At 48.3% G+C, this 27,300-nt stretch overlaps 1 protein-coding gene and 1 long non-coding RNA gene across 10 annotated transcripts in view; both read right to left on the bottom strand.

Moving 5' to 3' along the window:
* The window catches only part of LTBP1 (latent transforming growth factor beta binding protein 1), a 365,380-nt gene extending 347,764 nt beyond the window's left edge, over window positions 1-17,616 (bottom strand). For 3 of the 9 annotated variants that reach the window (XM_036027828.1, XM_036027832.1, XM_036027836.1), the window contains exons 1-2: window positions 16,458-17,365; window positions 15,354-15,424 (exon numbers count right to left, since the gene is read on the bottom strand). In XM_036027828.1, coding sequence (XP_035883721.1) covers window positions 15,354-15,424; window positions 16,458-16,948 — 562 coding nt within the window. In that variant the 5' untranslated portion in view covers window positions 16,949-17,365. Of the gene's footprint in view, window positions 1-15,353; window positions 15,425-16,457 lie in introns of all 9 variants that reach the window. The other 6 variants (XM_036027835.1, XM_036027837.1, XM_036027834.1 and 3 more) reach the window with 5 other exon arrangements.
* Window positions 17,617-25,294: 7,678 nt separating this feature from the next.
* LOC118501502 lies at window positions 25,295-26,351 on the bottom strand. The gene is made up of 3 exons (XR_004904127.1): window positions 25,994-26,351; window positions 25,539-25,657; window positions 25,295-25,343 (listed from the first exon to the last, which is right to left on the bottom strand). It is a non-coding gene; the product is annotated as an uncharacterized LOC118501502 (long non-coding RNA).
* Between the last annotated feature and the right edge of the window lie 949 nt (window positions 26,352-27,300).

Genomic DNA, 27,300 nt, shown 5'->3' with positions numbered 1-27,300 from the left:
AAGCCAGTGAGTGCAACCTCTGGTCCCAAACCCTTGTTGCTGCCACGAAAGTCTCTGTGTGATCTTAAAATTTGTTCCAAAGCCAAAGCCAGTTAAATGTCCTAACAGTTCAGGTGACGATTCGTTTGCAAGCTTTACTGAAAAGATAAATGATACCACTATTAGTCAAGAAAAAATATCCATCTCCTTAGAATCATAAATGTTTGTGAGTAATAATAATGGTGTGTAATGGACCAAAAAGTATGATTTAATGCTATTCCAGACACCTGAGGACCATTAAAAAGTGTGTTGGCTTAACTCCTCTGCAGTTGCAGGTATCTGTGTGGGCAAATACCAAAAAGGAAAGATAAGCTAAGCTGAGATCGTATTTTGTTCTGTAACTTTTAGCCAGTGATATGAGATAAAAAAGCAAAACGCGTAGCATTCAAGCAAAAGAAAAATAAGCGCTGTCTTCTTTTTAAGTCACGACTTTGTCACCACACTTTCAAAACTCTGCTAAAGCTAGCTGGGCTAACCCTGAGATTCTCCTTTGCGCCAGGGGTAGCAGCTATTGCAGCCTTAGAAAGTAAGAGTAAGCTGATCTGTCTGTGAGAGATGAGCCGACGCCCCTGCTCCCCGGAGAAAGGTCTTCACCCCACAGCCTTGGAGCAGCTCAAGGGGTGACTCATTTCTCCAGGGAAAACTCTTACGTGCACTTTTTTTATGTGTCACCCAAAAAGCTTAGTCAACACGTCTCCCACCCAGATGAAAATGCTGCACAGACAGGTAGAATCACAATACCACAGTCACAATCCTGAGTCATCAAACTGACTAATGAAACACAGACCCTTTCTCCGCACAGCAGCTTTGCCGTGCCGGGCTGTGAACCAGTCGAGGTAGTCTGAGGATCGCTCCCCTGCACAAATCCGTGTAACGGTTTGTAAAACGCCCATCAGAAAGGGTGGCTCGGTTGGAGCGTCGTCCCATACATCAAATGGGTGCAGGTTCGATCTCCCGTCAGGGCACACACCGAGGTTGTGGGTTCAATCCCCAGTCGGGGAGGCTGGGGGGAGGCAATGAATTGATATGTCATCTCTCTCTCTCTCTCTCTCTCTCTCTCTCTCTCTCTCTCTCTCTCTCTCTCTCTCTCTCTCTCCCCCTCCCTCCGTCCTTTCCTTTTTCTCTAAAATCAATAAACATGTCCTCAAGTAAGGATTAAAACATATTTTAGGAAACCTATATGAAAAGCATCCAAATGCATGGAAATGTGGTTGAAGACCCAGATGCCAGTCTTCATGTAAACAATGTAAGCAAACAGTGAAGAAGAATGTGGCTCCAACCCAACAGCGTTAAGCCTGGGGAAACTCACTCCATGTGTTTCTAAGTGAAATTTTCAAAATAGAAATCCATTAGAACTTGAGAGAAAGGTTTCTGAAACTGAAATCACACTAAAATATATATATATACACATATATACATACACACACACACACATCTACATATCACATACCCTTCACCTTGTCTCCATATACACGGTCATCACGGCGTTGAAACCTGAACGTTAAGTGCGTGCTCTAGCAGTACGGCAGCCCAGTGCTGCAGAATGCCTGGAGACCATGAAAGCATGGTAGATGAGACAGTCTGGGAGCTAACTGGCCAGAGTGGTTTGTCATCTGCATACAGGGGAAGCGGGTGCAAACACCATAAGCTTTGTATCAACAAGGCAGCTCCCAGATGGTCAAATGCAGGACTTACACTTGATTGTTATCATTCATCCTTGAAAATCCACAGTAGCTAACACTTAACCTACTGCTAGATTAATGTATGTTTTTTGTTGTTTTTTTTTAAACAAGGGTTCCCACCTTTTCATTTCACACTGAGATTTGCAAATTATGTAACCAATTTGGTCCTGATATGACCATTCAAATGCCTAGATCCAACAAAGCCTGAAGCTGGCATAAACCTCAGGCCTCCCAGCTACCTGGCAATAAGCAGCCTCTTTTTCTTTAGCCAATCTGTGTATCTTTCACTCACAACCAAAGGATCCTGCCTAACACAGCCTCGGGGTCCACCCCCTGAACCCCCACACCTTACAGACTCTGCTCCACTAGGCCCCAACTCCCTCCCAATCACCCTCCAGCCAATCCATCTCCTCATCCTAAATCCCCTGGCTGATCCTCTGCCAGCTGCTGAGTCTGAATTTCTCTCATATACATGGACAATTCGAACTCAATCTTCTGGGTTGCCAAGACTCAACTAATTGATCTAACCTAACAAGATGAGAAAGACATGAAAGATTCCTTCACTCATTCATTTAAAAAATACTTATTGAGTACATACCATGTACTAGGCATAGGAGGGATCAAAAGAACCTTTTCTCACCTGCCACTGATCATTGGAACCACCCTTAGAAACCCTCAAATTAGCTGCATCCTTCTTTCAGAAACGGGCACCCTGTCAGCTCCACTGAGCAAGGTCTTAGCATCTTCCTGGGCCCCAGAACAATGCCTTCTCTATAGCAGGCACTTCATGAAAAGTTAGTGACTTGAAGCCCCGGCTGGCGTAGCTCAGTGGATTGAGCACGGGCTGTGAACCAAAGCATCGCAGGTTCAATTCCCAGTCAGGACACATGCCTGGGTTGCAGGCCACAGCCCCCAGCAACCGCACATTTGATGTTTCTCTCTCTCTCTCTTTCTCCCTCCCTTCCCTCTCTAAAAATAAATAAATAAAATCTTTTTAAAAAGTCCGTTTAAAAAAACTTAAAATAAAATTTTTTAAGTTAGTGACTTGAAATGATATATACAGAGATAACTCAGCTATAAAAATGGTAGCGATTGTTTTGTTTTAAGTGTTTGCCCACACAGATTGAAGGAGAACTGACTTTTTTTAAAGCAATTCCTCAAATGTAGTCTCTACAAAAGTTGAGCACCAATGCTCAAAGTTGGGCACTTCATCAAAAACAACATTTTGGAAATCGCTACATACTTACATTGGGAAGAAAGGATACAATATTTACTTTTAGCAAGGTAATAAATAGTAATAATAACTGATGACTTAAAAAATCTTTCTGCTTAGAGAGGAACAGGAATTACTAAAAGACCTAATATTTCTTCAATACTCAGGTAAAGTTTCTTTGCATTTATTTTGCAGAAAGAAAAAAAGGTATGTAATGAGGGAAACAGTCTATTTCACAGGATAAGCAAACCAGCTCCTTCTTCAGCCCCCTCTACCAAGGCTCCTAGTCTCAGAACGAGCCATTCTTCTCCTAAATAATCAGTGTGTCATTGCTGAAATTCTTGGCTGGGCTGTTTCCAAACATCTGATGCATTCCTCCAGTGACTTCCAGGATGGCGTCAGCAGGACCTCAAAGAATGGCTGGGCAGCGCTGCGCAGTCCCCCGTCCCTCTGTCTGAACTTCCTCATCGTCACATGAGAAAGCGTCGCTGCTGCCAACCCTGAGGCCGTGCCCTGGACAAGAACTTGCTCTTCATTCCACTTTTAAACTAGTTTGCAAAAGAGCAACGGAACCCACCTCTACAGCAAAATGTCACATTCACCACTGTTACACTGATTAATTGAGGTACTTTGCAATACCTCCCCCATCCTTCCTTGCCTTTGACATCTTTCATCTTGGTGACCGACTTGAAGCCCAGAGTCCTCGGCTTCAGTGTGGAGAGGTTGGCTGGGTGCCTGAGAAAACGAGGGTGTCAGGGCACCCCGGGTGTCTCACTGTGGTGGGGCAGGGTGGGGCCCACAGCCTGCATTTGTCCCACATCCCACGGGGGTTGTGACGCACAGGAGGTCCAAGCCTGCGGCCGGGTAAATGCAGCTTTAAAGAATATGGAGGAGTGCAATCTGAGCATCGTCCACATTCAAGAACAGAAAATGACTAGGAAGGCCCAAAGGTTACAAAACTCACACTCACTGGGCAGCAGAATGGCTTCTCTGCCCCCCACCTCCACCCCCAGCGGGACTCGGAGCCCAAGGGGACAATTTCTCTGACCCTACACAGGAACAAGGGAGCAGCAGGATGTTGAAAAAGAGAAGGAGACGGACTAGGCTGGAGCAGTGCTCCTCAAACTCTGCATCAGCATCGCCCGGCGTGCTTGTGCGAACAGTGCTGGGCCCCACGCCAGGTTCCGATGCAGGAGGTCTGGGGCAAGGCCCAGGGATCTGCATTCTGACAAGTCCCCAGGTGATGCCGCTGCCCTGGGTCTGGAGACCACACCTTGAGAACCACTGGGCCTGCGAAATGCCATTAAAGCAGTCTGCACACAGAGTGGGCAAAATGAGGTGGTCTGAGCACTCAAAACTGAGCTTTAAAGAACTGTTCCGCGGGGAGGTTTGCTACTTATTCACTCTCCCCTAACAAAAGGAACTGGCTAATAACATAATCTCGGTATCCACTGATTTAAATGAATTTCAGCTGCTCTTTCCCTGAGAAGCAAAAATGGTTTGTAATGCTTATTAATCAAGAAACCTTACTGAGGGCCTATTGTACGCACAGAACGGTTACGTGGGCCAACTTCCTAATGAATAAAACGTAAAACAAAAACAGGGCCCCTGCCTTTAATTTACTTATCGTCTGTATTAGTTCACCTCCAATTACTGAGCTACTCCTTGCAGCCTTCCCCTTCCCACTATCACCACAAGGAAAGAGAGGAACAGAGCCCTCTGGAGAAAGGGTCCCCATCTCTGCCTGCCCTCTCTGCTCAGAATAAAACCAACGGCAGTGGGGTGGGGGCGGGGGGATTGAAGTGGGCATTTAGGTATTTTTGCTTATTTTCAAACCAGCTTCCAGAAGGTGCCGGAAAAAACCATAAGCCATGGGTCACCAGGACGATCAATTTAAAGACCTGACACAGGAGACCTGCGACCCTCACAGACCCTCTGAAACAGAAGGGGTCGCTCCACTGTTCAAGACAAGTAAGGCGCCAACACGTTCTAGAGAGACCGTTCACGAAACAGCCAGGAAAACTTAGTTAGCAATATCGCCTTACGTTTATATGGCTCTTTGGGGGGGCTTTTGCATGAGCCACATCTTGTTTAATATTTACTACGCAAACAGGAACAGAGGGGGAGTGAGGGCCCGAGATGCCCGCAGAGGCTGCCAGGGCATCTGCCTCGGACTCGCCCCACCACGGGTACTTTAGATTGGGGGGGGCGGGGCAGACGAAACCTCCTGACAGCATTCAGATGCACTCCCGAAACTGTGCGCCCTCACTTTAACGCATGCTCACTGATCGCTGCGACTTTTCCGTGGTGACCACGGTGGGACTGTCATCTTCAGATTCAAAGGATTAAGCATTTTATTGTGTATTTGGTACCATGTCAAGATCCCCAATAATTTGCCTTTTAACACAGCTGGGACCAGCAACTCTTCCTTTTTTCACCCTGAGCTTTCATCCTGAGTCTGGCCTTGGGCCTCTGGTGGAGGTGTCCCCATTCTGTAGAGAGCCACAGGGACACAGCGTGGGGAGGCGGTGACGGGGGGTGAGGGTGGGGAGGGGGTCCACTCTGCATGGGGCTGGTCTGGGTCAGGGCACCGAGCAAGTGGCCAGGCTACAGCAGTAATTTGCTGTCCTCTTGAGCACTTTTCTGTTCTATATGCAGTTTTTCCCATCCATAAAAATAGCAATAAAGGAGATTAAATGAATTTTCAATTTAAAACATTCTTTTTCCAGGCCTCCGAAGAAGTGCTGAAAAATACCAATTCCTTAATAGTACATCCACTCCCATTTCTAAGTTCCCTTTATTATATCATTTATGGCCTTACATCGCCCACAAGACCTGACTAGGGATCCAACCCCATCTCCCTTATCACCTGTTACTCCAGCCCTCACTGTAGTAATCCAGTAACACTTCTGGGTCCCCGCACCAGGCCAGGCCTACCCTTGCCTCGGGGCCTCTGTGCTGGTCTTCCTTGACCTAAAAGCCTCTTCTCCTCCAGACCCTCCCGCATCACACATGGAGACCTTCCCCGACCACGCCCGCCTCCTCCCGCCCCCATCACTCTCTTAGCCTATCGCCTGCTTCACTTTCTTCCCCGTGCCCCTAGCACCTCTGGGAGCCTGTACCTAGTACACAGGGGCTTGTAAACGTGCAACAAACAAATCCATCCATCCATGCACTCATTCATTCCACAGAAGTCTGCGGGCACTTGCCAGACTCCGCAGACCCAGCGATGGCTGTGAACGCGCCCTGTCCTCACGGAGCTCACACCAAACACCCGGACGACTGGGACGCAGTGTGAACCGCCCCGAGAGAGAAGAGGCTTCGGATGCCCGACATGCACAGGAATAACCTGGATGAGGCTGGGTAACGAATGGTACTCTCGCATGCACTTTATTTAGGTTTTAAAAAGTCTCAGAAGAATTCATTCGTTGAGCTGTTTGAACCTTCACAGTGAAAGGCAGAGAGGAAAGTCCCCCACCTTTGAAGCAGAACAGCAAATCGTTCACCAAGGTGAGGTGGTGTGTCTTAGCTGATTCAAGTAGCTTTTACAATGAAACGTATTTTGAAGATGCGAATTATTCACTATCCACCTGATATGGTGTTACACTGAAATATATGTGGGTGATAGGCTGGGGATTCTACTTTTAACTTATTAATAGCAATAATAAAATGAAAGTTCTTGCAAGATTAAACATGAGATTGAAGTTGTTTGGTAATCCTGTACGAAAAATAGACACGTTCAGGTGTATAAAGACAAAATATCCTTATTGTATTTTCCTTATTTTATGGCCCTATTTTCCTCCAGTGGCTCTTCACTGGTGCTGTCTCTCTCCTCTGTGAAGATGCTCGGTTCATGTGCCCGCAAAACACCTCCAAAGAGTTCCCTCGAGCCGTTTTGGTCCCACCTCTGAATAACGGATGTCATTCGTTCAGAAAAGCCGACCGCACCAACTTCGGACAACACACCTTCCTCCAACCTGTCTTCCCATCCCTCCACAGGACTCATCCTCCTCTGGTCCAGGAGAACCGAAGGCACCCATTCAAAAACCAGCCCCTCCGTCTCCTAATTTACAAAACACAACGCTTCGCAAACTGTTTACTTACATCCATGCCAACAATATTGCTCAAATGTGGTGGAGTGGAAAAGCCACAGGGAACAGGGTGGTGGGCCAAGAGCAGTACTTGGGGATCTAAAATTACAGGGAAAACACATCACACAACCTTCATTTTACTGAGTCCCAGAGCTCTATCAGATGATGCTGAGCAGAAAGATTCTGAAGTTGGCAGGAAGAAAGGAAAAGCTGTCTCCCAGGCTGGGCCATGCCAGGGCAGTCTCCAGAGAGCAGGCCGGAGGGGACAGATGGAGGTGGCGGGGTGCCCTCACAAGGCTGTTGGAACAAGCAGTGTCTGTCCAACAAGGGTAACCCCACAAAGAAAAGAGGGGAAAGAAAACCAAACAGAAATGATTGCCAAAAGGTGAGGTACACAAAGGAAGCGGAATTCTTTGTGTTGGATTTAGAGGACGGTATTTACAACACGACAAAATCGGAATTGCTCGTGCAATTCGATTTCAGTCAATTCAGTTAACATTTGGACCATGGCAAGGAACAGAGCCCGGGTACTTAACACATTGTATGCGGGAAACGTATTTGTACGTTTTACGTTGACTGGTAGTAGAGCACACGATAAAAACTACCTGCAAACAATGTGTTAAAATGACACAAAGAAAACCTTGCTCCCCAGAGAATCCACACTGAGGAAAAGACAGGTGCCTCTCCTACCTGGTCCAGGCATACTTGGAGTCAAGTAAGAGTAAAATCAGTGCTGGGGAGACCATTTTCTCCAGGGCATTTGAGAAATTCAAAGGGGAGTGTGTAGAAGTCTGGGGCGCCCAGGAGGGGGCGAGCCTGAGCCAAACCGGAGCCCCTGAGAGCTCAAAGACTGTTGGGCAGCAGTCCTAACCTCTAAGCACCTCTCACACATGGCTTCTCGCGGTGCCCCAGCGAGCCTCTGAATGGCGGTGCCCACCGTCACCACCCCTGTGCTGTGAACGGGGTAACCAACCGAGCCCTGCCCCAGGCCCCACAGCCCGATGGGCTGTGCCTCCCAGAAACGTCCAATCCTTAATAATAAGCAAGGCAAATGAATAGGTACCCAGGGGCATGTGCGGATAAATACAGCTGCGATGTGTTTTTCCATAAGTACCAAAACAACCAATTTGTGTCACACCAACCAATTATGCACTATTTTCTCTCCACTAACAGGACAGGAAACTTCATTAGTAAAGCACGCATTTAGAGCAAGATAAGACCCTAGTCTCTTCCTTATCTATAAATCACTGTGCTTAATTATCACATCTGGCAGCTGTTACAGACGGGACCCTGCTGGATATATTATTTTCTGTTTTCGTGTGTTTAAATATTTTAAAGTTAAAAATAGAATTGTTGGTGGAAAAAAAACAGTTGATGTGTTCCAAAGTGTTTGAAACCATCTTATCTTACCACCTATATATTGTTAACAATTTCAAAACTTTCCAGCTCTTGTAAAAATAAATATATTTATCAAACGCTCAACTAACTAAAGAAAAAAACTGGATGAAATAACCCTATATGCTGCAATCTTCGTATGAACTATCCAAAATTGAGCTAAACTAGTATTTAGAGGACCCCCCCACCCCCAACCCCCTGCCTTAAGAAGTTTCTAAACTGTTGGGCTTGGCCCTTAAATTCGCAAACAAAAGGTTATAAATACTGCCTGGGAGAGGGTTCCTTCTGCATCACTGTTTCTCAAAACATGGGCCACCTCCATCAGTGCCACCTGGGGTGCTCCCCAAAACCCCAGAGACTCGGACTCGGTAAAGCGCTGTAACAAGCACCCCCAGTGGCCAGCTGTGCACTCATGTTGAAGAACTGCCTATCTGGAGTCTCTTAACACAGTCCACGTAAAAATGGCCAGGGTCGTAACCAAAATCACAAGTAGCCAGTTCTTCTCTGGAGCAGCCAGAGCTCCTGCATTTGGGAAGACGCCAAGTTAGATCCACAGTCACAGCCTGTGTGGGAAGGGCCAGCCGAGCCTCTGCCCACCCATCTCACTGCCCACCCATCCCCGGGTTGTTGCTAGGGAACCCCCAAGTACCCCAGGAGAGGAGTGACCCACCTCCAAGCAGCCCACCTCTCAAGTCCACGTGCCCAGTATTTATGGGTTTGTGTAATGAGTTCCATTGTGCCTCCACCCTAAAGAAAGATATGTCGGAGTCCTGACCCCCCAAGTGCCTTAGTAGGTGGCCTTATTTGAACCTTAGCTGGACAGAGGATCTTTACAGAGGTAATCCAGTTAAAATGAGGTCATTAGAATGAGCCCTAATTCAATACAACTGGTGTCCTTATAAAAAAAAGAGGAAATTTGGGCCCAAAGATGGATACAAACAGGGAAGATGATGTAGAGAAACACGGATGATGTCCCTTCGACAAGCCAGGAAGGCAGGCCTGAAGCAGACCCTCTCCTTGCTGCCCTCAGAACCAGCCCTGCCCACACCTTGATGTTGGACTTCTAGCCCCCAGCATCTGAAACCATTGACGTCTGCTGTCCCCAGCCACCCAGGTAGAGGCACTTTGTGATGACAAACTGATACAGCTGGGGAAATCCCCCAGGGAACTGAGGCAGTGAGAGCCAGCCCAAGTCACCGCTGTGTGGAGGGAGAGCCAGGAAGACCAAGACCTCAAACGTCACAGCACTGGACGTCCAGGCAGCCGAGGGCCGTGGCAAGGACAGTGAACCAAGGGCCAGGAGATCTGGGGTGGGGTCTCAGCACTGCTCGCAGTTTGTAAAGGGGTGGGGATAAATCACACCCTGCCTCTCGGCCCCACCCCCACCCCCAGCAGAGTGTGAAGCTGTGAAGGGGAAGAAAATGCTCTCCCCTGCTGGTGGAAAGCCCAGCACAAGCCACCCTCACCCCACCGGCAGCCCCTCAGCCCATGCTGTCATCCTGGTCAGTGTTGCAAGTGTGGTGACACAGCCCTAGCATTCCACATCGCCCTGTTCATTGCTAGGAAGGGCTTGGAAGCAAAATCTGCGTTTTAGGAAAGTTTCATTTGACCTCCCAAACGTGTTTGGGTCTGTTTGGAATATCCAAGACAACAAATAACAGGGTCAGAAACAGCAACCTCCTGGGGTTGCCAAAGGTCCTTTCAACAAGTCAGGCTTCCTCAGGGCCCCGGGTTCACTGGGCGGAGAGACGTTTTGGTAAGCAGGCAAGGCAGGGGCAGGCGGGCAGTGCGTTCCAGCTGGCCCAGGGGCTGCAGGAGGGCTGCACAACCAAGGTTGAAGTACTACTGCAACACAGAATTTATGGTTCCTAAATGTTTGTTTTAACTAGTGCTGAGAATACATATTTGACCCAGTGTGAACTTGACCTCTGGGTCCCTCACTTCGCCGAGCTGTCTGTGCAGCACGACCAGATTTTCCAGCCTGCCCTCCCCTTCCTCCCACCCCGCCCCCACCCCCAGCTCCCAGCTCTGGGGCCGGGGCAGCCCTCCCAGCAGCTGCCATGGTAAACCTCACTGCAGATCTATTGGCAGAGCAGCTGTCAATGGCCACAGCAGGCACACGAAAAGTGTGTAATCGCTCTGGGCCTGACTCCCGAGCTCAGCTAGCACAACACTCAGCCAAAAGGGGAGATGGGGGAGACAGCCTTGGTCACCTGGAACTCTGGCCGCATTACACCCTCCTAGGCGATGCCACCGAGGGCAGCATCTCCAAGCGCCAAGGGTCTACAAAACTCTGTCCCCTCTGTATGTAATTAAGGAACACTTCTAAGTTTAGGGTTTCTTTTTTCAACACTGCGTGGGCTGAATGCCAATGGAAAAGCAATGGAATATCGATTTTTCTGTTTCATGCTAAGGAGAGAACAAGTCATTTGCTGTGCCATGAGTTAAGTGAGTAAAAACAGACCCTGTCCTCCCCACAGCTGGCTGCGTTTCTCCTCTATTCATAGCTTGTGGCACATGGTAAAAGCTAAACAGATATGTGTTGAATAAATGAAAGAACCATCCATGCATTTAAGCAGGGCCTGCAATGCGCCGGGCCCTCCCCCATCTTTTCCCTTCGGTCCACCTCACCCTGCCAACCCACCCTCACCCTAGTCCCTCCAGTATTCTTCTGTGGTGTCTGTTCCTAAGTCCAGTCTCCCCTTTAAAGCCAGTGACAATGTCTCTCTGGCCTGCATTTACCCTGAAAGGGGGCCAAAAATACTGAAAGAACCCCTAGGTGGTAGGTTCAGTTTAGACAGAAAGAAAGAAAAATGCAACAATGGGGAGACGCAAAGACATTAACGCCCCACCTGAAAGACAAAGTTTCTAAGTTACAAAGCCCTCCTATAAACGTTAACCCTTTGCAAAGAGGAAAAATGTGACACTCTCTCTTTTGCCCCAAACTGATATCATTGTGAGCAGTCGCTCCATATTAATAACCATAATGGCACATCTCCTGATGTAATTTCAACTTCTAAAGTTCCACACACACAAAGGGCGTCTGGAAAAGCCACATTAACATGCAATTGGGCATCCCTACGGAGAGACTGGGCCGCGACAGCCCCCAGGACCACCTCTGCGGATGCACGCATCCATTGTCCACCCTCACGGGTCTGCTGCCGGCTCGTTTCACGTCTCTCTGATCTGCAACTTAAGGTTCACTAAATCCTCAGTCTTCGGAAGCATTTACCCACGGCCCATTAAAATTCAGTTTCAATCAACTGAAAACAATCCAGGCTGCCTCCAAGGGGCGCCTCATTTTCCTCCCTGGCTTTAGCAAACGCACCAACAGGGGCGCATCCAACTTCTTACACAGAAACACTTTTTGCATCAATTGGACGTGACCTATGTAAACTGAAATTCTTCACCTAAAGCCTTTCAATTATCCTTAAAATAGAGTGGCCCTTAGGAGGCACCCTGGGCGATACATTCAAATGGGCATACACATTTTTATGACTGCTGTATTAAGGAGGAACTTCATGTTGACATGCCATTGGGTGTTTTTTTTTGTATTTTTAAGTGCAATAAACCATACCCAAGTGTAATTGTTCAATCTTAGCATAATAAGGAAGTGAGAAAGGAAGGAGACTGCAAATCAGTTTCTTTTGCAATCTCAACTTCACTGGGATTTACTGAAGTGGCTACAGTCACAAAAACTGGTGTCAGGATTTTTTCCGTTCGACTTGTGAGAATCCTTCAGGACTATCTTCTCCTAGAAAGCACGCTTCTACATGAGGAGAACTAGACACACAAATAATCGAACATTTAGTCTCTTGGAAGGTTCTTTTAAGATAAATCATTCAGGGGTACGGAACAACCCGCAGTGCTTTCCTTCTTTCTTTCTTTCTTTCTTGGAAATTAAAGCCAGGACAGAAGGGGAATGACTGACTTTTTTCATTTATTTTTTTTCATCTTTATTGAGGTATAATTGACAAATAATAATTGCATATGTCTAAGGTATACGCCATTGTTTTGATATGTTGTGAAATAATCACCACAATCAAGCTAACTCACATACCCATCCCCTCACACAGTTAACATCTCGCTGTTCGTGGTGAGGACACGTGAAGATCTACCCTCTGAGCAAACGCCCAGTGTCCGACAGTGTTGCTAACTAAAGTCGCACTGCCATGCGTCAGGGCTCCAGAACTTCCCCATCGTCCCATCTTCCCATCTTCCTGTCCCCCCAACCCTAACCCACCGTAGGAAGAAGACCATGGTGAGGACGGGTGCTGGGGAACCATACACAGGGAAAGAAGAAAACCAAGTAACAGAGAAGTGAGACAGGATTCACTTGGCTTGTTCCAATAATGAACTCTGAGAATCTTTCTGGCTTCATCAAGGCTTTCATGCCTCTTCTCTTCCACCTTGCTACCTGCAATAATCCTACAGTAGACTAAAGCACGGTCATTCCAGGACAGGAAACGGGGTTCGAGAGGTCACATGAGTTTCCCAAGACTACACAGCCAGTGAAGGCTAGAGGAGTTGAATTCAGTCTTCTGAACCAAGAGTTTGTCCTGGTGTCACACTGCTCAGCCATGGACACGGGTTTCCAGCATCAGCAGTAACCCCAGCTGTCCCATCTGAAGGCAGAAGGCTCCTTCCTCTCGAGGGCCATGCTAGACAGGCACAAAGCAAGGCCCCCGCTGAAACAGATCCATCTAGCAGGTACATCGCTGTGGATGGAGCCCTGACCCACCCCAGCATTGCTTTTAAAAACAATTATTCCTGAAAGGACTTGTGGCTTAGGTTTCTAGCATTTGAGCCTGAATTAATTTGTCAGATTTGGCAGCAAGGCTAATCTTTTGAAGACGGAAAACCATCGAAAGGAAAGTGATGTTGCTATAGCTTAGATCCCAGCGTTGCCCAAGGGCTACCTGCTCCCTTCTGGCACCTGGGAAGATAACTTGAACCAAAAGCCAGAAGCATTTGTGGTAGGTGTTGTGAGACTCAATCAGCAGAGCAACCTCCTCTGGAGCCCTGCAGGAACTGGGCACCCCTCGCTTCTCAGAGGGACCACCCAGCGAACCCCAGGCTCACACGTGCCCTGTGCTCTCTCACCTGGAGAAGCAGGAAGCCATGTGGCGATTCCTCAGGATCTGAATGCTGTCTTTCTAGAGCATCTCTGGATCTTCTAGAACATCTTTAGGTCCCCAAATCCTCAGGCAACCTGAAAATGGGGGACTACTCTCTCCAGAAAGGGCACCTGATTGCATCATTTGGCCAAGTAGGCTTCTTAAAGTCTTAATGCATTCTCTCCGATCGGCATCAAGGAGCACCCACCCACTGTCTCTGAAGTCCTGCTCTGTATTTTTACCGTATTTTTCAGACCATAAGACGCACCTAGGTTTTAGAGGAGGAAAATAGGAAAAAAAAATTTGAAGCGAAAAATGTGGCAACATGGCAACATATTTAATAACATAAATAATATAATATTTCACCAATGTAAATGTAAATAGAACTCAACAGCAGCATTAACAACCATTATTCCTCCCAAATTTTGGGGGGGGGAGTGTGTCTTATAGTCTGAAAAGCATGGTAATCTTTACACAGCAACATCCCATTGAAAGGGTGCTGCCTCTGCGATATAAGGAAACCACATCATGTCAGGTTTTGAGCAGGAGCTACTGAAGGGAGAAGAGGGTATACAATTTGACCCAAGCGATTGTAAATTCAGAAAGAGACTGGTGCAGTACTGTCAAGGGCAATCTAAGAAGTGGCAAATTATGACAATCTCAAATGCCTGCCTCCCTGAGCATTTCTGATCACGTGGCTTGAGTTCCATGATCAGGAGGCTGGGAGCGAGGTCACATCCGCCATCACTCCTTGACCACAGGCCGTAACCCATCTGGACACGCCCGTTCACAACAGTAAAGCCGCTCTGCCGAGTCCTTCTGTTGCTTTCAGGGACGGTGGCATTTCTCAGCAAACGAGCTCACCAGAATGACTGCACTAAAAATGTGTTTTAATTCATCCAGCAGGATTTTAAAATCCAAACCATACATAAGACAAATTACTAAATCTGACTTATTATGCTGAATACTAAGAAGCAGCTGAAATTTTGGATGATTCCAGGCCACTGTGGTTATGGCTCCAGCCCTCTGAGGAGAGAACCCCTAAGAACAGTTAACTTTTTCTGAGCGGACGTAAACTTTCTTGATTTCCAATTAGCACCAGGCAGAGGCAACTTGTCAAAAGGAACCTCAAAATATGTTTTAACGTATACCGTAACTTCACCATGCATAGGGGAAATATTTTCAGATCTGCACGCATCATTGACCCATTCTTCTAAAACATCGCTGAGCACGTATATTAACTGCGGGAAACCCCACCTCATACTTCTGAAGAACAGTAGAGTGGTTACCTCCTAGGTAACAGGCCATGAGGATTCTGGTTGCTGTTTTCAGAAAGCTTTAAAAACTACTAATATTTTATTCCAAAATAGGGCCTCCTACTTCCCATTCCTCCCCCCCCCCCGCCCCCGCCATCATCTTAAGGAAGGTTTTTCATTCGTTGACATCCACGTTTAAATTAACTGCATTGGTGCTGCCGTGTGGCACACGCTCCAATGGGAATTTTGTGCCTTACTCCAGATTCACAGGTGTGACCGAGTGCTTGATACTCGAGTGACTAATACCCAAGTTGAGGGCAGAGGGACCTTGGGTACACGGTTCTGTGCAACAATTTGCTGCTGGCACTGACACCCACGTTACCCTGGTGCAGGCCTTCCCGGGTGGTAATGAAGCTGCAGATAATGGGGTGGATTGTATTTCCGGCACCACGGTATCCAGCGCAGCATTAGCCCCTTTCCCACGACCCCTGTTGGCCAGCCCCAGGTGGACAGCCCCACTTGGCCTACCGTGCAGGGCCACTGTGAACATGGAAACTTACGTTTGGTGCACCTCTGGGAGCCAGGGGCCTTACTCCAGCCGTGGCAGCACTGCCCTCCACACACATTGACCCTGAAACAAAGCAAGACTCCTGAGTCCAGCAGTTGCAGCACTCTCACCCAGTGGGCCCAAGCTTCCAGGGGACGCCCGCAAGCCCAGCCTCCTGCCTCCACATTCCTCTGGCTTCCGCGGAGTCCTGTGCGCCCAGGATGCCCAACCCAAAGGGGCCCAGGTAGAAGGGGAAGGGCCAGGTATCAGAAAAGGGTGGGAGAGCCAAAACACCTGCAAACCTAGAGCTATACAGAAGGAGAAAATGAGGTCCAAATAAGTGGTTTCCTTAACCCCCAAAGTAGAGCCAAAATATTTTGTATATTATCAGCACCCACATTTTAAACATCACCTGAGTTTTAGAGAAAAGAGCCCAAGCAGGAAGGGGTGAGATCACAATGCCTGGAACCACCCTTGAAGAGAAACACCAACTAATCAAAACTAGTTTTCCCCCACACTCCCAACCTGTGATTAATGGCGAGGGCTCAGGAAGGATGTTTAAGAACCCCCAATAACAGAAACTTTCCAACCGAAAATTCTGCAGGTGCTAAGGCGTGCTGCCCCTGGAAGGCAGACCCCACAGGTGCAGAAAAGCTCAAACACAGAGTTTCTAGAATGTTGAAATGTTCTAGGCCACACAGGGCAAGAGCCAAAACGCTTTTTTTCTTTAGCTAGAAAAAAAAATTTAAAACTGTGTTGCAAAGAGAAATTTAATTGATGCTGAGGGATTAAGTTGTAGTGACTTCATGTTTACGCCCAACTACTAAGAAGAGCTGGGTTCGCGCACAGGAGGTTACGCCCCAGGCAGAAATGCCTTTTGTGTTTATCCGCAGCTCAGTAACAATGCACTCGGGGTTTATCCTGGGTAAAAGTTCCTCGGCTTCCTCGCAGTCCGCTCTTCCGCGCTCCAAGGCGAGCAGAGACCGACAGGGGAAAAGAAGCCGACCCACCGCGCATGCTGCCGGCCCGCGGTCCCAGCGAGGCTCGGAGTGGCTCTGACCCCCGAGTCCGGCACGGGCGGCGCGCACGCGGAGGGAGGGAGGGGGTGTGGGCTTACCCCTGCAGCTGCTGCTTCTGGTGAACCTGCAGCCTTGAGCTCCCGCTGCTCTGAGTCTCCTGCGACACTTTGGATCGCACGACTTGCCTGCCTTGTTTGGCGAACTGCACAGACGCCGGGTGACCTCCGGGCTTGGGGTGGAGCTGCCCGCCGGAGCCCCCGGGACGCGCCGGCTCAGGCGGTGGCGGTGGTGGCCGGAGCCCCTGCAGGGCAGCGCCACCAGGCTGGCTCGTGCGCCGAGTCCGTTCCGACGGCACCCCTGGGGAGGCACGGCTGGGGGGCCCGGCAGCCACTGAGCTGCGACTGTACCTGGCGTTCAGCGCGACGTTGAAGGTCCGCGGGCGCGGGGGCCCGCCCAGGGGCAAGGCTCCGGCTGCCAGGCTGGGGCCCGGGCGCACCACGTACGTGATCCTCCGTACCCGGCCCTGAGCGGACGTAGTGAGCAGCCCTGCCCAGAGCAGGAGCCCCCACCTGAGCCAGGACCCCGCCATCGCGGGCCCGAGCCGGCGCTCCCGACCTCCGCCCCCAGCCGTGGGGCTCGCCGGGTGCGGCTGCCTGCACGCGCTCAGGATCCCCCCGAGATCTGCCGAGAGCCCGGGAAAGGCGGGGAAGAGGCAAACTCGGTTACAGGAGAGGAAGTTCTGAGGGCGGCTGAGCAGCCCCAGACCCCAGCCGAAAGCCGCAGAGAGAAGGGGGCGGGGTGCGGAGAGGAGAGCCTGGGAGGGGAGGGGCGAGGGCAGCGGGCTGTGAAAGGTGAGGGTCCGCCGGCGGAGTCGCCGCGCAGGGGGCGCCGCTCCTGGGATTCGGCGAGAGTGGGCGAGGGCGGGCGTGAGCGCGCAGGACGCTCAGAGGCAGCCCCGGCTGCAAAGTCTTTAAAAAGTTTCTCTCGCGGTGGAACACAGTGTCAGATCTGAACAGCCAATCTCCAGCAGACGTGACGTCAGGCTGCAAATCCAAATTGGGGAAAGCGTGCGAGGAGCCAGAGAACGCGCCGCCGCTCTCCACATCCACACAGATTGTTACTTTACGGTTGGCGAGGCAGGGGTCCCCCACCCCGTGTCCTGGGAAAGGACAAAGGACTCCACAGAGTCATTGAGCGGTCCTTGCCTTCTGGACGCCCCACAGAGTTTGTCTGATACTGTTTGGAAGGCATTCCTGGGAGTTCTCTTACCAGGGTATGCTCGGATACCTGCTGCGGGGATTGGATTATTATACCAGATGGGGCCCCAGAAAAGACTGTTTGGGGTGCTCTGATCTGTCAATGGGAAGGCGTTTAGAAGGCTCTCTATGGGACTGTGAGCTCCCCAGTGCTGGTTTCTCCGGCTGCTGCTTCTGGTACCCTACTCCTCGCTCTGCTGTAGGAGAGTGCAGGGCGGACAGCAGGGGGCGCCCGCGTAGACTGGAAAACCTGCCACCCAACCGCAGAAGCAGCCTGGAGCTTGGTGAACAGGCTTTAGGATAGCAACATTAAGTTGGCCAAAAAGTCCGTTCAGTTTTCCCGTAAAATAAAAGACACATTTTTCATTTTCACCGGTAACTCTGTTGATTTAAATAGTTTCGTATATCGGCTATGTCCTTAGTGGTATAGCGTTGATTGTTCTCAATGTTTTAATTTGCAACTGACTCTAACTGGTCTACCCATGGTGGAGCATGGCCCAGTGAGAAATCTCCAGCAGGGAGCTTGCAAACCACTTTGGACACCTTTGATCAGTCACAGTTCCTTCTCCACACACTGCACAAATCTTTTTTGGCATTTCAGTTGCATTTTTACCTGTCTCTAAATAATAAAGCATAACACGTGAAAATGTTGCTTATTTTCTTCCATCTTCAATATTAAAGTGGCTACACAAGAGTTCACCAAATCTGATATGATTTTTTTTAGTGCATGCTCATATGACAGCTGTCACAATACAGTCTATTAGAGCGGTCAGTGACAGACTGTGAAAGAAAAGAAAGTGCAGAAAAGAAAGTTTTTATTCACCCTCCAAGAAGGGAGAGGGGCATGGTGTGGAGAGATAGATACGCCAGCATCGAGGGGTGAGGGCTTTGCGCTGTTACTGGTTGGATTAAAAGAGGGTGTGGGCGGCTTGCTGTCGTGTGGCCCCTGGACAGTTGGGGCGTTGTAATATGAGGCTGCAGTTTGTTCCAATGTTATCTTCCTCCTGTGGCTGTAGGGAGGGGTTAGTTCTGTTCTTGCTTTCCAGTCATTTCCAGTCCTGGGGAAAGAAGCTCAGAAGAGTAAAACATGTTTTAACAAAGTCGTAGTCTGGCTCAGCAAATGGTGCCACAATAGCAAGTGGGGCTGACTCTATCCTTTCACAAAACTGTTTTGAATGAAGTTAAAGACAACTAAGCACTGCTAGAACCATCTTCTGGAAAAAACAAACACACTTTTTGGCCAACCCAATACAAACGTTAGGATTCATGACAACCCCGAGCCATTATTAGTATTTTTTAAAAGTCATCAGTTTCCTGGACCTCTAAGCCGAAAGGAAAGAATCACTCGCTAGAAAGGACCCCAAATCACATTAAGGGGGGGTGCAGGATATTCCAGGGTGCAGAGTCCCTGGGGTGATAGTGCTCTATGGGGAAAACCAGGAAACAATACAATAACATATTTACTTCTAGCATTTGAATAAAAAACAATGTCTCCAGCGGGAACGCTCGATTTCGCTCTCTGAATGCAACAGAGAACCCATGACTATAGCAGTCTTTTTTAAAAAGCCATATAACTAAGAATGATCGTTGCCAAGGCTTTGCTTGCTCTTGTTCATGTCTATTTGTGGCTCACCCTTTTGTTTTGTCATCTGCCTGCATTGCCTAGTAGACAATTGGTAGCAAGTGAGGATGGTGCAAGAAGAATTCATGGAAATAATTTTTAAGTTGAGGAAACTTAAACCATTAATCAATTTTTTTCTATGCATTGGAGGAAGACCTCCAGTATTTGTGTTGGTGGGAGAGGACCTCAGTCCTTTTGCCTGGCTACCAGTTTCCTGTGAGGAGACTCTCTGGGAGCCACTGTCCCAGAATAAGTAGCACTGGGCTGGAGGGAGAGGCCTCAGTTCAGTGCGAACACTTTGCCCAATCAGCTGTAAGACCACAGGCAGTTCTTCTCTCTGAACTTCAACTTCCTCCTCCATGACATAAAGAAGTTGGATTAAAAGTTCCTTCCAGCCCTAACAGGATCAGTGAGGTCACCTCAGGTCAGCCTCCAAGCCAGACCAAAGGGAACCTTTTGAGAAGATTGTGGAAGGAGGATGGGTCAAAAAGCTGTCCTGTAGGAAGGACACAGCAAAGGCCAACAAACATCCAAGCACCTGCCGTGCTGACAAGCACAGGGGCTGACCCTCTGCGGTACGAACTTTCACGAGGCATGACCCCTTTGTCCTATCTGATTAGGGAGACAAGATGTAAATAAACAAAAGCTTTAACAAAGATAAACAACAACTGAGTTAAGCAACACTTTGAGACAATAATAATACTGAATTCAGCAGGCAGGACCTGATGGGTAAGACGCCAGTGTCCAGTACGACCTTTGCCATCTCGTGGAAGATTCACGACATGTAGGGAAAACACTGCCTGCAGGCAACTCAGGGCAGTCTACAGAACCTTGACCTCTCAGGTAGGCATTATATAACGACAGAGCAGTTGAAATGGACGGGGGAAAGGGCTGCCTAGAAGCACGGACTCCATTCTGAAGCATTCAGACTCCCTTGTCCTGACAAGAGAGGAGAGGTGTCAGACAGGAGGAAGCTCAGAAAATAGTCAAGGACTGCAGCATCTCCAAAGGACCAGACTTCGGTGGGATGGTGGACGGGCTGTTCCTGTGAGCCACTCACAGGACCCAGGTGGACCTTGTACATCAGAGCCTGTGTCAGCCAATGAGAGGCCCCTGCCTGCAGGGGACAGAGCCTGGACAGGGAGCCAGCGGTCTGGACTCTAGGGCTCCGCTTCACTTCCCGTGTGAACTTGGACGAGACATTTCCCCTCTCTGAGTCTCCGTTTCCAGAGAGCCTGGGGATCAGCTCGAGGTCCTTGCATTTGGGGAGACCATTGACCTGAATTCCCCTGAGCTCTGTGGCTTTGCAGAAAAATGTTTTCTACCATTCAAAAGATGCAATACAATCTTCCTTCCTCTTGACCCACAGCAATACACACATGGGTCCTGCACCCCAATCTTTAACCTGATCACAACCTGCCTCATGACAGCTTTGGATCTGCCACGGTCAGATCATCTGTGAAATGTAACCACACAAAGAATCTCTAGTGTGAATGTTAATCTCATCCCCAAACGACCCATAAACATTCTGTACACCTGTGTGTATGCATAACCGGGAATGTGGCAATGGCCAAGAAGTATGCAGCCCCACTCTAGCGGGGAGACTAGCAGAGTCACAGTTTTGCCCATAAATCTCTTGCTCTTTAAATGACTAGCAAAATAACCCTTGCAAAATGTGTTATTCACCCAATGTACTGTCACAAGATACGGTTACTCATCTGAAACACTGAACTCACGATTATTCTGAGAGTGAAAGCCCAGTTTCTCTCCGGCATGGGGACCAGCCTCTGCCAAGTCCAGACGCAGTTTGATTCCATGGGTTCTGGACCCCCACCCCCCTCCCCCAGGTTTTAAGGACTATTTATATTGGCAGTACACAACTTCCTGATTCAAACAACAAGTCTTTAAAGATCTCATAAAACTCCTTGGATTTCAGATGGTTTTCACAAAACAATACGCAGATGAGCTAAGTGTAAATGAATCAGAGAAGAGGATTACATTTCCCATAAAAACTCATGAGCTTGAGGATTAGGGGAAGAAAGGACGGCTGGCAAACGCCAAACATTTTACAGCACTTTGACACCATTAGTCAGACTTCAGATGCAGCCAGGTTCCCTCATCCTGAACACTTCTGGAGTTTTGTCATTGAAAAATCTTTTCCTGCATTTCAGATGGGCTACAAATCAAATTTCGTGTCTGCCTGTGATCTGAACTGCTTGCACTCATGTTTTCGTTCATCCTGGGGTTTCACGGAGCACCTTCCAGGTCCCTTCTAGTTACATCAAGAAATTCGTAGAGAGAGAAAGGGAGGGGAGAAGGGAACAGAGGAACTGGAAGTCAGTGTGTTGTAGATAAAAGGAAGAGACGAAAGGAGAGTGAGAGCAAGAGAGAGAGACTGAGGAATGGAAGAGAGAGTGCAGCCTCAGGGTGGCTCCCCAGATGGTGGCCTGCACCCCATACTCGCTGCTGCAGGCTGCTACGCATCAGGGCCACGGCCATGCTGCCTGCAAGCATCCCGCAAGCACGTGGACTGGGAAACAGACCAGGGAATTGGTGGGTGCGGAGAGGAGCCAGGAATTAAATCTCAGCCAACAAACCTTGTTGGATCTGTAGGAACCGTGATGAGAGTGCCATTGATGAGCGTAAACTCAACTGCAGTGGCATTACTTTTTCTAACGGGATGAGGCTCAATGGGGGAGATAGAGATTCAGGAGAGACTCCAGGAGAAGTTACTACTTTGGTCTTTACTGAAACAGCCACATCCTAGCTCGCTGTCTTAGGACTTGACAAAAATGTAAACCTGACAATAAAACCAGAGTTCCTATTGATGACTTTTTTTTTTCAATGTTACACGTACAGTTTCATTACAGAAAGATCAAACCACCAGAAGCAGTAGCTATCCAGGGCTGGAATACACTCGATTGCCGACCGTTAGTAAAAGTCCGTGCCGTGGTGAAGGCTGTGAAAAGGGCACAGGACTGTCACATCTGTGCTTCTAGAGCTTTTTCCTCTCACTTCTCAGGGGTAAATGTTTTTGCAAAGTTCTCAAATTCCTGCTGACTTAGCTATGATGTGAGTGCTCATCCTCCTAGATAAAACTGAAAGGACTTTTTAAAAGTAATTACTACATGCAAAATGATAAATGATGAATTACTACATATAAAATGATAAATTGGTGATTTGGATATTTTTATTTTGAACTCTTTGGTTAAATATTTTGTCTATTGTCTAGGCTATGAAAAATTCAAGTTTACAGTAACTATTGAGGGGCTGTACTCTGATTTCAGGGAGAAATCTAATTTTGTAAGTCAAATAGTTACATGATGATTATATTTTGGTTTTATGTTTTCCCCATGTATTTCTTATTCTATTAATTAGCCTAAATGATGAGACCAGATCAGTCTTTACACATTTTCATTGGCATAAAAATCTGTGTAGAAAAGTCTGTGCCCTTTTTACAATGATGCCTTATTTCTAAAAATCAGCATAAATATTGGCCAGCAAGAACAATCCTGAACAATCACAATCAAACCACACTGTATAAGAAGACTTTGTTGTGAAGAATTTACCTCTCCTAAAGTTAGCACACGTTCCAATTTCTTGGAATAGCACATCCAAGAAGCTGGGACATACTCCTTAATTATTCATTCTGCTGACAGAACATTCATGCTAGATAAGTTGTTTTTTGCTTTGTTCGTATGTCCTTGACCATTGCTCATCCTCTAATACAGTTTTATGCAGAAAGATTTAAACTATGTAAATGGTTTTTCTGGACATTATCAAGTTATAATATTCTAATGGGGGTGGAATGACCTCTTTGCCTACAGGAGAAGATTTGTAAGTAAAGTTTAAAATTCTGAGTCAAAAGAAAAACAGAAGGAAGAGAAGAAGAGAAAGTGTGAAAACAAAAATGAGAGAAGGGAGGCCGCGGAAGGAAGAACAAAAAGAGGTGAAAGGAGATAAGGAAGAAAGAGGGACTCACCGGAGAAGGGGAAGTAAAGGAGGAATCAGTGGAGAGGGTAGAAAACAGAGAAGTAGGAAGAGGGGAAAAGGAAAAAACTGAGCTGTCAGGAGAGAAGAATTGTACCCCAGACCTGTGGGCTAACTGTTTCAGGGCTGCTCACGAAGATGCTGGCAGCCGTTTCTGCACAGGGACTGGTGCTGACCCGAACATCAGCCTGTCCGGGTTGGACCTGACTTCCACCTGCGACCACAGGAGTGGATGGTGTGGTTTGGCGCGCTGGCCGCCCCGCACCCCATGCAAAGTGGAAGAGACAGGACATGTGTGCACCACAGGCAGGTGACCGGAGATGGCCGCTTCCGCCCGAGGCTCCCACAACTGCATGCTTCAGTGACTCTCATGATGCCCCCCCTTGTGCTTCCCACCATGGCATCAAAGAGCCGGGGGAAGGAGATGAGAAGTGTGTGAGCTCCTCCACATGTAACCCGGCTTCCATGAAAATCCACGTGGAACTCTGAAAATGACCAATTAATGCTGGGACTCCCCAGGAAGACAGTATCAGTGTGTCTGCCCAGCTGTGTGAGCAAGACAGAGGTGGGGCCGACGGGCAGCGGGCCATGAGGTGCCCCTGGGACTGAGCAACAAGTGCAACCGAGGTTCCCCCAGGGCTCCGCTTCCCTTTAAAGCCTCAGTTTTGACACGGAAGCATTTTTCCTTATCATTCAACAAACATTCAGTAAGCCACCATAGGCCCCTCAGCTAGACTATGTGGAACATTAAAATAAAAATCAAAACAGAACTCCACTGCAGGTGAAGAAGTTAAAACAACGCCTGATTAGAACTGCAGCCCAAAGTTGCCCCTGGGCCAGCGAGGGCCCGGCCGTGGCCCCATATAGGACCTGGTTCACAGGGAACGTGCTGTCTCACAGGGCAAACAGACCTGGCACGGACAGTCACATGTGTGGCGAGGATGGACAAAGGACTGTGGGAAATGAGACCCAGAAGGGGAAAAAGAGTCAGGGATATGGGCTGCCTTCCTGCAAATTTAGAAGGGTCCATCCACCGAAGTAAACTCTGACAATAAAGCTTTGTGTACACTGAACTTCCCTTGCTGACTGTGGTGGTCCCGTCTCACTTGCCTTACACACAGCCCAAGGTGGGACCCTCCCAATGGCAGCTGCACAGGACAATGAAATGCTTCTGTCAACCACTAACCGGGATGTGTTCGTCAGCTTAGCTTTTGCCGAGGTTTTTTTCATACCCATTTACTCAGAACTTCTGGACATGAAACGATGTAATGACTAAATAGCTATCAATACAATTGTATTTACACCTGTCCTTTACACCACCCTCCAAACTTCTCTGGGCCAAACTGCAAACACGTCACGTTCTTGCTCTCACGGCGTTTGCATCTTGGAAAACCCTACGATGTCATGAAACTGCGATGCACTTTGCCTCACTGTGCCTTTTGGTCACAAAAAGGTTCCCAATTGCTTGCATTTTACTGTGTTACCTCAGTTAGAAACTCTTCTTTGACCTGCCATTCAGGCATGGACATTTTTCTAGTTTCCAGGCTTAAAGATAAGTTCAAAGATGCCCAGACACCTGCAAGGCTGGTCGAGTGCCAGGCGGGCAAGCCAAGTAATGCTCTCCCCATTCTGATATGGCTCCTTAGAAACTGTGATCAGATTTTAAAAGGAATCTTCTGCTTTGCTTCCGCTTCAATGCTTCCCAGGTTGCTGAGTTGCTGGAATTGCTTCTGTATGCAAATCTCAGGGCATGAGTGATTGCTATTTCTCTTGTCGACCTTAATTTTCACCCAGTGGCAATAGAACATGATGTTGCCTGAGGTTAACACGATTGGAACTGCCCACCCCCCCACCCCCCTCCCCCTGCCAAATGTCCCCTCTGTTGCCATTAAATTGATGAAGATGCCATTGAACAGCTTCAGCAGCCTAGGAAAAAAGAGGAAAATGAGAGGAGTTACTATACCCCCCTCTACATATCAATTACTCGTCTTCCTGTTGGTTTTTCCGAGCCCCCACGCCCTTCATAGATGACCTCCTCAATTTTTCAACCTCGTCCTGGGCTACTCCCCCCCAAGCAACTTCCATTCCAACAACGTTGACCTGCTCTTCTTCTTTCTCTTGAAAAGAAAGAAAAAGAAAAAAGACCGGTGGGCTGCTGGCCTACAAACACAGGACCCCCGTGTTCCTGCCTCTGGCCTCCCCTCACACCTGCCTCCTGAAGAACCCCCCCCTCCTCCACTAAGTCTCCCTCCTCCTTCAAAATAGAGATCCTTTGCCACCCTGAAGCTTTGGACCACCCTAAACCTCCTCACCTTCTGTTCCCAGGGGTGTTTATCCTCCATCCCAGGCATAAGCATGGACCACATGCTTGGTAACAGATGAAGAACACTTCTTGCAAGTGAATCTTTTTCTTCTTGTTTCCTTCTTGGTCCTAGTAAGAGAAACCAGAATTAAGGCGAGTAAGTCATGGATAATAATCGTTGAGGTATGGTTGCTTATCTTTGGCTGTCTGCAGGCAGAATTCTGCTGAGCAATGGGTTTGCCCTAACTTTCCCCCAACTTTAATGAAGTTGAGCAAAACAGTAGCCCTCTTTAGGGGCGGGGGGCAGAGGGGGGGAAAGTTTCCTAACTCTGAATTAATGTTTTGGAAAGTTCTGTAGAAAGAATCTTGTCACGTGGGTCTGAAAACTGTTACATTGCCAGAGTTATATCATTAAAACAGTCAATGCTTTTATAACATCTCTTGTTTGTTACCCTCTTGACTTACCCTGTTATTGGAGACTCGGACATACTCTGAGAACGCACCCAGTAAAAAACCCGCATAACACGGATGAACTGAGCAATATACAGAAGTAACTCACACCACGAAGAAACACCAGCTACGTAGGCAGGGAGAGGCCTGGCTTTCTAAACAGTGAGGGGAGACCAGTAAAACCAGCCCAGCGTCTGATTGCTCCGGGTTTCCTCGTTATAAAGCCCAAACTGCTGCTGAGAGGGATCAGGTTACATCTGCCAGCTGCCAAGAACTTCAGGCTTAACCCTTCCCAGCCCACCACCTGGATGCTAACGCTGCCATTTCACCTACTGGAGGGAGCATCTTCAGTCTTGACGTTTTCCCTTCTCTTCCCTACTTACCAGTCATTGGCCCAAGCCCCCCGCGATGCGGCCTGTGCCCACACGGACTCCCATGTGTCCAGGGCAGAGACTTTGTGTCATACACCCCCACACCTAACGTAATGTGCGAGTCAGAGTGAGTGTGAAATGTTTGGTGAGAATGAGTGTCCCTTTGGAAGCCTAATTACAGCGGGTGGTCCAGAACAGGAAGCCTTCTAACGATCTTTTTTTTGTTATTTGTTTTCATCATGAGCACAAACCTTGCCCAAGATCCTTACGTTGTCAAGGATCTGGAGCCTGATTCCCTCACTCAAACTGTTCATCGACTCCTTCATTCACTGGACATTCTGCAGGCCAATGATTTTTTAATTAAGAAAAATGAGGAAAGGATTTCAGACATTTGGGTTAGGGATCTAATATTCCTGCCTAGATCCAGGATTCTCTCCGAAAGTTGGGGAAATTATCTTTGGAAGGCACGTGATGAAGAGATGGCTAGGTGGAATCTCTTTCTGCAATTTTCTTGCAGGGAATCACTAGGAAATTGTTGGCAGAACAATCTCTACGAGCACATGTAACAAACGACGCCCACAGAATGGAAAGGCATCACCCTGCATGTCTGCACCCCGGGAAGGAGGAGCAGGTACGACTGACAGCACAAACTCTGGGCTCACCGAGCAGCCGGCTCACCTCTCTGCTGTGTTCCATGTGGGAGTGGATATGGAGCATCACCCCACGCTCTGGAGGAAGCCAGGAAGCAGCTGCCTGGGCATTCAGGAACTAACCTCTGCACCTCCCCGACAGCCACCTGGGTGAGGGAATGTTTCTGAGTCCTGGGAACTTGTTCTCAGCTAGAGGCAGTGGAAACCAGATCATCCCAGCCCTTGATTCTAAGGCTGTCAGCCTGCCATTTTATTTTATCACCTCACGGTTCAACCCAGAGAATAATAATGTCTTTAGTGG

The sequence above is a fragment of the Phyllostomus discolor genome, chromosome 6 (assembly GCF_004126475.2).
Source record: "Phyllostomus discolor isolate MPI-MPIP mPhyDis1 chromosome 6, mPhyDis1.pri.v3, whole genome shotgun sequence".
Classification (NCBI taxonomy): domain Eukaryota; kingdom Metazoa; phylum Chordata; class Mammalia; order Chiroptera; family Phyllostomidae; genus Phyllostomus; species Phyllostomus discolor.
This window is presented reverse-complemented; position numbering and strand designations above follow the sequence as displayed.